General features: G+C 45.2%; 1 protein-coding gene across 1 annotated transcript in view; it reads left to right on the forward strand.

Annotated features, from left to right (window-relative positions):
* Positions 1–3,208, forward strand: part of abcg2b (ATP-binding cassette, sub-family G (WHITE), member 2b) — a 9,192-nt gene extending 5,984 nt beyond the window's left edge. The window contains exons 11-16 of the mRNA XM_056280614.1: positions 482–571; positions 1,922–2,046; positions 2,155–2,309; positions 2,417–2,506; positions 2,633–2,685; positions 2,791–3,208. Of these exons, the coding sequence (XP_056136589.1) occupies positions 482–571; positions 1,922–2,046; positions 2,155–2,309; positions 2,417–2,506; positions 2,633–2,685; positions 2,791–2,938 (661 nt within the window). The 3' untranslated portion in view covers positions 2,939–3,208. The remainder of the gene's footprint in view (positions 1–481; positions 572–1,921; positions 2,047–2,154; positions 2,310–2,416; positions 2,507–2,632; positions 2,686–2,790) is intronic.
* The last annotated feature ends 6,898 nt before the right edge of the window (positions 3,209–10,106 follow it).

Below are 10,106 nucleotides of genomic sequence, written 5' to 3' on the forward strand. Positions count from 1 at the left end.
TTATTTCCTACTTGAGAGGGAAATACTGGTGTTTGAATAAAGTTACGGGGTTTTTTGGGTTGTTTTTTTTTTTGTGTAGTATCTCAGAAATACTAGAGATGCAAGACCATGGTCACCAAGCTCACCTTCTGGAGATAAGGTGGGACTCGTTCGTGACAGCAGCTAATGCGCTATAGTAACAAAACGCTGCATATGCTTGGCCTTTAACTGCACCTGGGGGACCCGCTTGTCAAGGGAATGGTGACCCATACCACTGTTAAAGCACAATAACATAAGGAGGAAGTACAACTAATCCTGTTGCCCCCTGAGAGCACACTCGAGTGTTGTTTCTCTCCTTTGCACCTAAAGTTGGTCAAACTTCTGCTCATCAAATGAAATGATAGAATTAGACGAGTCCCCTTCTTTTGGCCATTTTCTCTCCATTTCCCTCCCTTGTTTTGGTTTGCCTTTCATGTCCCATTCGCTCTCCCTCTCTCGGCAGGACAGGGGCATTCTTCTTCCTCATCATTAACATGGTGTTCGGCAACCTCTCCGCCGTTGAGCTCTTCATCAATGAGAGGGCCATTTTCATGTGAGTAGAGGAGAAAGGGTGTGTGTGCGTGTGTGTGTGTGTGTGTGTGTGTGTGTGTGTGTGTGTGTGCGCGCATGAGTGCATCCTCTTTGTAAAATTTCTTGTAATTTCTGGATTATCCCCTTTGGAGTAAGCGATGTAGCATTTATTTGCCATAGTTGAACTGTTGTCCATATGGGTGTTTTTGTTTTTTTACTTCCGGACCCTGGACTGGATTAAGCGGGTGTAGAAAACGATTGGACGGATGTCTTATTACGTTAGAAATGTCCGGCTGCCTTCTGCCTGGTTGCACTGGGTCTGCTCCCGTTTAGCAGAGGATGTGTTAGCATGTGTAGTATCTGCCAATTGCTGTATTGCTTTTCGGAAGAAATATTATTTGCTGTACATTAACCAATGTACAAAGAGGCACAAAGACAAGCAGACTGAGCAGATCCAGTCAAATACTGAGCAAATTCTTAAAAAAGCAGGACAAAAAATAAAATGCGAGTCTTTGTGCGTGTTAGTTGTAAATGAATAAACTGTTTCCTGGTGAGAACAGCTCATCGTTTGGGTTTGATGCCCTACACTGTAGGCCAAAGCTATTAATAGATTAAAGGTAAAGTGGTTTCCATCACCCCTTCACTGCGAATTCTCATTGTTGAGACGGCAACTTTTCCACCTTATTCGAATTTGCTAACGGTTTTTTGTGCTTCTTATTTATTTATTTATTTATTTAGGAATGTTCCCTCTTTCTCTCCCTAATTATACCTGGCCAGTTAGCCCACTCTTCCGAGCCGTCCCGGTCGCTGCTCCACCCCCCTCTGCCGATCCGGGGAGGGCTGCAGACTACCACATGCCTCCTCCGATACATGTGGAGTCGCCAGCCGCTTCTTTTCACCTGATAGTGAAGTTTCCCCAGGGGGGGACGTAGCGTGTGGGAGGATCATGCTGCCCCCCCCCCCGAACAGGCACCCTGACCAACCAGAGGAGGTGCTAGTGCAGCAACCAGGACACATACCCACAGCCAGCTTCCCACCCACAGACACGGCCAATTGTGTCTGTGGGGATGCCCGACCAAGCCGGAGGAAACATGGGGATTCGACCCTGTTTGTAGGCAATGGAATAGACCGCCATGCCACCCAGACGCCCAGTATGTAGAAACTTGACCAGTTTGCTGCATCTTCTTGCTTGGTGATGAAGTGATTGCCTTCAAAAAACCATCATATAGCTCCGTTTCAAAAACAATAAGTTCAAAAAAGAAATCAAAATTTTCTTTAGCATTGTTGTTGATTGCATATAATCATGCCATCACTGTGTTTGTTTGAATGTTTCTTGTATGCATTTGTGTTTTTTTTTCCTTTTTTTTTGCAGTCACGAAAACTCTAGCGGGTACTATCGTACCTCTGTCTACTTCCTGTCGAAGATTTTTGCTGATCTCATTCCCAACCGCATCATCCCCATTTTCGTCTTTTCGGCCATCGCCTATTACATGATGGGTAGAGCAAGAATACGCAAGCACACACAACGAGTAAAGTGCAATATACATGCTTTACTGAAAAATAATTCTTGGTCTCCTCATTTGCATCTGTCCACCATACCTCTAGGTCTGAAGCCTGCTTTTCTGGCCTTCCTGTGTTTTACCTTGACCATGTGTATGGTCAGCTTAGCTGGGGTCAGTCTGGCCTTTCTGGTCTCCGCTAGTGTCTCCTCTTTCGCCATGGCCAACATCCTCATCGCTCTACCCTTTGTATTCATGATGGTGAGACACAATGGCTCCTAGGCATATGCATATGCACAACCTTCCTCCCAAGTGCATCATTCACTCGTTCTCCATCACCACCCCCTTCTCTCCTGCCTTTCTCCCAGGTATTTGGGGGGTTTCTGGTTAACCTCAATTCAATGCTGAGCTGGCTCTCGTGGCTGAAATGGATCAGTATCTTCGGATATGGAATGAATGTAAGTAGCAGAGAAGAGGCAGGTGGTGGTTGGGGTGTAGAAGTTGAAAGAATTGGATGGAGGGTTGAAATGAGCCGGCATCCACAGTGAGACAGTTGCTTCACCTGGGTCTTCTCTCTCACCCAGGCTGTGTTCATCAATGAGATGACGGGACAGTTTTTCTACAGCAACACCACCCCGTAAGTACTGGGAGACACATGCACCACCCCCCACCCCCCAACACACACACGCGCGCACACACACACACACACACACACACTTCAGCTTGTCTATCTGTGCTGCAGTATCCCGGGGGAGGTGTTCTTGCGACACCAGGACCTAGACTACTCCTGCTGGGGGTTCTGGCAGAATGAGGTTGCTCTGCTCGGGATCATTGTTGTCTGCATGGTGCTGGCCTACGTGCAGCTACGACGAATTAATCGCTGGAAATGACGTCTGTCTGCATACAAATCTGCCTGCATGCCATCCGATATGTGACACGCCTCGGAGCAGATAGCGGGTTGTAAATGTCGCTCTGAGCAAAAGAAGACGGCCAACGTTATAGTTTGTTAACTGCTCCATTGGAGATCCCCTGTTTGTTGTGTTAAATATAATTTATTTTGTTGTTTAAGTTTGATAGTTTTTGTTAAGATCTTTGAAAAGCAGCATCGCCCCCCCCCCATCCTGTCCCTCCTCCTCCTCCTCCTCTTTATCTTATCACTCTCTTTAACACTATTACACACCTAGTACACGTGCTGTGTGTGGCATCTCCCCCCCCCCCCCACAGGATAAGCTGTCACGAGAATATATATATATATATATATATATATATATATATATATATATATATATATATATATATATATATATATATATATATAATGTTTTAGTCTTTACAGAGCTTGTGAAAATGACCGAGAATGACGATCACAGAGCGCTGATTCATGCTGTCAAAACTTGACTGGATCTTTTCTTCTTCTTCTTCTTCTTTTTTCCTTTTTACTAGTGTTTTGCTTTTGGAGATAACACGTGGATCCTGTGTTTCATTGAAATAAAATGTGTTGTAGGAGCAATGAATTCTGAAAAAGTATTTCATTTAGTCACTGACATATTGACTCTGTGGGAAGAAGCACCCAGTATTTCGTTTAATTAGCCTTGTTCGTCAAGACGACAGCATGTTAGCAGCATACATGACCAGCTTTTACGTGGCAGCAAACGTGAAAAAATGTCACTTGTCCATGGGGAATTTTTTTAGGGAAGTTCTATGCAAATATCTGTAAAATTCTCAGACTGTCAAAACTAATATGCTTGCAAACCACCCATGAAGACGGGATGTAAACATCGCTGCTACGGATGCGCACACAGCGTGTGAAACTAGAGCTGGAAGTATGGAGTAAGACTTGGTGAAGTGCTGCTCCAACGTCCCGTCTGATAGTGTCATATGCATCTTTGAATCAGGGCATGTAGTACACGGGGACGTCCTGGTGGCGTGGCGGTCTATTCCGTTGCCTACCAACAAGGGGATCGTCAGTTCGAATCCCCGTGTTACCTCCGGCTTGGTCGGGCGTCCCTACAGACATGATTGGCCGTGTCTGTGGGTGTGAAGCCGAATGTGGGAATGTGTCCTGGTCACTGCACTAGCGCCTCCTCGGGTCAGTCGGGGCACCTGTTCTGGGGGGAACTGGGGGGCGTGAATCCTCCCACGCACTACTTCCCCCTGGCGAAACTTTTCACTGTCAGGTGAAAAGGAGCGACTGGTGACTCCACATGTATCGGAGGAGATATGTGGTGGTCTGCAGCCCTCCCCGGATCGGCAGAGGGGGTGGAGCAGCAACCGGGACAGCTCGGAAAAGTGGGGTAATTGGCCAATTACAATTGGGAGAAAACGGGGGGAGGGGGGAAATAAAAAAAAAAACGTACATGAAGACATTAACTGAAGCTAGGTGGAAAATTCATGTCTGATTCTGAGTAGTTCCCTGTTTTTGGGAACGATAATCGATAACTGGCATTCATTGGAAGTTGGGCAGCAGAGGCTGATAGTCAGGATGGAGATCAGCCATCAGCCAGGGTTGCTGGGTGGGCTCAAACTGCATGCTGTCAAGACTTCTAAAGTAAGGTTGAAAATAATCTAGCAGTTCAGGGTGTCCAGGTGAGGGTGAAGGAGAATTAAATGTACTCTTTCTTGGGCAGGAATTTGCTATATGCATAACACAGTGGGTTTTAGGAGCCTCTCTTGTATACCTATACACAATGATTCCTATGAAGACAATTTAAACTTCTTCTTTTTTTGCATCAATGTCTAGTTTGAAAAATACCTGGCAGAAACCCGTAGAAACCTTGTAGGAGATGAAGTTCACATCAGAGTTCAAAGAAATCCTCTCTCCCAAATTTACAGTTCCACAATGTGGTGAGAGATGGCTTCTAATTATTTGTATCAGGTGAAGTTGTGGTACAAGTTTTAAATATGCAAATATTCAACAACAGTGTTTGATATGGACAAGCAGCCAAAAAGTAAAATCTTCACAGAAAAAAAAATTACTTATGTTTGATTGGGAAAAGATTTATCTCAAAGAGCTTTTACAAATTCAGTTTAAAATAATCCACCAATAGAAGAATCAGCAATGCACAACTGTAACTCCAGTTGCACTTATACCTTGGGTATTCGTGGACAACACCACTTCAAAAAGGCGGAGCTTGACCAAAACCTTTTGTTTATCTCAACACGCTTTTTAGGATGAGGTTTCACTTTTTTCACAAACTGGCAGTGTGTGGCCTGAAAAACATTGTAGAACTTATTTTCTCTCGCAAAAACAGGAGTAGGATCCCCAAAATAACAACTGCGTCTTCAGGTCCTGATCCTGCTAATCTGCAATTCCGGTACACAGTGCAGAGAGTTCAGGAAAAGTCTCTTCCCAAAGCACTCCACTGGAAAACCTCCACTTACCTGGCTTACATCCACACGGCTGAGTGACATGCAAAACGCAAGAAATACAAAAAGGGTAGAACTTCATAAGGCTGAAAAACACAAGAGTATATCCAGTCAGACATTTCCTCTTAACAGAAAATAGCCTAATGAATAATGAAAAAAAAGACTATTCCATCATTTAAAAACTTCCAGGCTGTTTTCAGCCTTGTTACTTCCGTTATAAAAAGTCACCGGTGCATTTTCCAGGCCACGCAGCCACTCCGTGCATTTCAGCACCACACGCTCATCGACACCAGAGCGCTCCTCCTCCTCCTCATACTCCACATCATCGTATTTATATCGCTCATTCAGAAGGGAGATCTTTAAAAGTGAGCTAATGTCTCCTGGTACAACCTCGCCATTGTTTTTAATGGCAGCTCTGCTTGCCGATGTGCTGTGACGTGCTGCTGGCTTGGAGGGGTTTCCTCTCAAGCGCCCAGTGTCTGAGTTGCTGCTGGTACTACCAGCTCCATCTCCAGCGTCTCTTGCTGCCAAACGCTGCTGCTTCTCGTTGCTCCGCCGCTGCAAAAGCAGAACAACCTCTGGTGTGAGTGTCAGCGTGAAATGGGCCTCCTCTGTACGCTTGGTCTTTTTCTTCACCTCCAGTTCGCCTTTGATAAGGGAAGAGTGATGACTCCCATGATCGTTCTGCTGGATGTTAGCTATGGACTCACCCGAACTTGAGGCAGCTATGCTGTATGAGAGCCTTTGTGAAGAGGGAAACCATTGGTCTCGACTCTTAACATGAAGCCCAGACTTTGACATTCCCTTACCAGTTTGCAAATTACACCCGGGCGGATTCTTCCTCCCCAGTTGTCTAAGGTTCAATGCCAGCCGCTGTGTGACCGAGCTGCTCTTGTTCTCTAAAGGGGTCTTGGTCTTGGTCTTGGCCAAGGCAGTTGCTGAAAAGGTAACGCTGTCAGAAGGTCTCTCTCTCCCAGTCAGTACTGACATAGAGCGTGGGCGATCAATCGACACTGGCGGTACGAATGGCATTTGGCGACATACAGGATCAGGTAGGCCAGAAGTTCGGTTTTGCCTTTGAAGTGCTGGGGGGAAAAAAAGCCGATATCAAGGAGAAAACTGATTTTCTGAGGGAAGTAAGGTACTCTGCGGCATTGCCAGCCAATGCAGTTTCAGCAGGCAGTTCTACTGGTGCTCACCTGCCCTGATACGACTGTCAATGAGGTGACTGTGCAGCAGATCTGGTCCACTTATAGCTCTGTAGTGAGAGGGTGTGGCACTGAAATTCTCCTGTAAGGCATGCGTCAAGAAGCATGCATGTCCTTGGAGTGTGTATGTGAATGTGTGGTATAGGGTAGTTTTAGACAGCTCACATGCTGGTCTTTACTCAGTTAAAGGCTTACAGAGCTAAAATAAAACTACCTCTAATCCTCTGGTGTCAACACAGAGCACATTACTGCACACAGCACAGGTACATGTCATCTATGATACATATACAATGTAATGGAAATTGGTGGCCAGAGAAAATTAAAATTGTCGTCTGTGTGATTCACAATCTGCATTAAGTCCGACACAGTAGGATACTGGATAACTCTGGAGCAGAGTAAATACAGGGGCAGCCAAGTTTCTAAGTCAGTTCACAATAAATTTACATCAAAATGACATCAATTTGCTGAAAAATGTTTGAATGTACTGGTCCAAATTATCAATCTTTATACCTGCATTGGTGAAATTACCAAAAATATACACCGATCAGCCAAAACATTAAAACCACCTGCCTAATATGCTGTTGGTCCTCCGTGTGCTGCCAAGAGTGCCGACCAGCCAAGGCATTGACTCCACAAGACCTTTGAAGGTGTCCTTTGGCACCAAAAACATTAGGAGCAGATCCTTTAAATCCTGTAAATTGTGAAATCGGGCCTCCATGGATCAGATTTGTTTTTTCAGCATATCTCACAGATGCTCAATCAGATTGAGATTTGGGGAATTTGGGGGCCAAGGCAACACCTTGAACTCTTTGTCATGTTCCTCAAACCATTCCTGAACAATTTTTACAGTGGAAGGGCACATTATCCTGCTGAAAGAGGCCATTGCCATCAGGGAATACCATTACCATGAAAGGGTGTACTTGGTCTGCAACAATGTTTAGGTAGTTGGAACGTGTCAAAATAACATCCACATGAATGCCAGCACCCAAGATTACCAAGCAGAACATTGCCGAGAGCATCACACTGCCCCCACTGGTTTGCCTTCTTCCCGTAGTGCATCCTGATGCCATCTCTTCCCCAGGTAAACGATGCACACACACCCTGCTGTCCACATGATGTAAAAGAAAACATGATTTATCAGACCAGGCCACATTCTTCCATTGCTCCATGGTCCAGTTCTGCTGCTCACATGTCCATTGTAGGTGCTTTTGGTGGTGGACAGGGGTCATCATGGGCACTCTGACCAGTCTGCAACTATGCAGCCCCATACACAGCAAGCTGTGATGCACAGTGTGTTCTGACACCTGTCTATCATAGCCAGCATTAACTTTTTCATTAATTTGAGCTACAGTAGCTCTTCTGTGAGATCAGACCAGTTGGGCTAACCTTCGCTCCCCATGAGCATTGAGCCTTGGGTGCCCATGATCCTGTTGCCGGTTCACCGGTTGTCCTTCCTTGGACTACTTTTCAGGAATCAGGGACACTTTGTCATTTCACTTCATGCACTTGCATACATGATGAAACGAAATGCCATTTCCCCCAGCCCACAGCAGTACAACACAAAGACAAAAACACCTCCAAAAACTACAAGAACACACATATCCAAACTAACACATATATCCAAACTAAAGAAAAAAAATCACTGTCCAAGGGAACGAACGCCAGCCAGGATGACTGTCGGAACCGCCGGTCTGCATGGTTACATTTTGGTACTAACCACTGCATACTAGGAACACCCCACAAGACCTGCCTTTTTGGAGATGCTCTGACCCAGTCGTCTTGCTATCACAATTTGGCCCTTGCCCGAGTCGCTGAGATTCTTAAGCTTGGCCATTTTTCCTGCTCTCAATACATCAACTTCAAGAACTGACTGTTCACTTGCTGCCTAATATATCCCAGCCCTTGACAGGTGCCACTGTAATGAGATAATCAATGTTATTCACTTGTCAGTGAAAGAAAGTTGAATCAGTTCATCTGGACACAACGTTTATTGAAAGAAATGTTTCATCACTCATCTAAGTGACCTCTGCAGTCTCAGCTGACTGCAGGTATCCCCACCCTTATACACAATACGGTGGCATAACGACCAAAAACAACGATCGGTTTCATACACAAATTGCCGTAAGCATTAACTAGAGCAGGGGTGGGCAATCTTATCCAGAAAGGGCCGGTGTGGGTGCAGGTTTTTGTTCCAACCAAGCAGTTACACACCTGATCCCACTAATCAACCAGTAGAGTCTTTGCTGGGGAACTTAGATTAGGAGACACAGGCGTGTAACTGTTTGGTTGTAACAAAGACCTGCACCCACACCGGCCCTTTCTGAATAAGATTGCCCACCCCTGAACTAGAGTTTCAATGGCATCCCTGAACCCCTTTGGTTCAGAGATGGTCGTTTCCTCTTCATTTCCCAATCATCTGTGAATAGTACACATTGCCAGTGAAACTCTAGTTGATGGTCACGGCAATTTGCATATGAAACCGATCATTGTGTCATTATGCCACTGTATTTAAATTGTCATCTGTGTGATTTGCAATCTGCATTAAATTCTAAAAAGTAGGATACTGGATAACTCTGGAGCAGAGTAAATACAGGGGTGGGGATACCCGCAGTCTGTTGAGACTGACGAGGTCACTTAGATGAGTGATGAAACGTTTTTGTCAATAAACGTTGTGTCCAGATGAACTGATTCAACTTTCTTTGATTTTCTTACCTGGATTATTGAGCATGCATAAAGACCTTAGCCAAGGCTACATTACGGATCGGGCATACCGGGTGAGTGCCCCGGGGCCCCAGACCACGAGGGGCCCCAAAAGGTCAGGGGTATTGTGTTCACGTATAGTAGGGATCCCCAGTCATACCCTACAAGGGACATTTGTTCCAACCCTACGTCGCGATGCAAGGCCCAAGCTACAGTCTCTACCGATGCAGGGCCCCAAGGGAGCTGGACTTCAATGAGGTTGTTGACGATTTTGCCTGGGGGAAATCAAGAAAGAAGCCGACTGCATAAAGTCAGAATGATAAACGCACCGTATTTCTCCATTGATGCAAGTGACCTGAAATAATCGGACTGAGGCAACTCGCATTATATGAGTGACTTAACTTTGTGTGGTATCACCATAACATCGTCATATTTTCCGTCTGCGACATTATAGACAGTATAAGAAACCTGGAGTCAAAGCAGAAGCCTTTTTCGGTTGCTAGGGACTCGTTTGAAACAGAGCCATAGATATTACAAATATAAACGGACTAAATATGTCGGGGGTGGTTTCTAAATATATCACAATGCCGGTTTGAAGAGTTTGCGCCTTATTGTAGCAATTAAGAGTGCAACATGTGCCTCGTGTTTACATTGTAGCGTTGAGAGTGCAACAAAGTCTGAAAGCACAAACTCGATGCTTATGATCAAATTCATTGTTTCATTGTGTATAGTTAAACAAATGTGCTAGCTAGAATGCCCATACTGGAAAATAATTAAACAGATG

Source organism: Lampris incognitus, chromosome 5 (genome assembly GCF_029633865.1).
Source record: "Lampris incognitus isolate fLamInc1 chromosome 5, fLamInc1.hap2, whole genome shotgun sequence".
Lineage (NCBI taxonomy): Eukaryota > Metazoa > Chordata > Actinopteri > Lampriformes > Lampridae > Lampris > Lampris incognitus.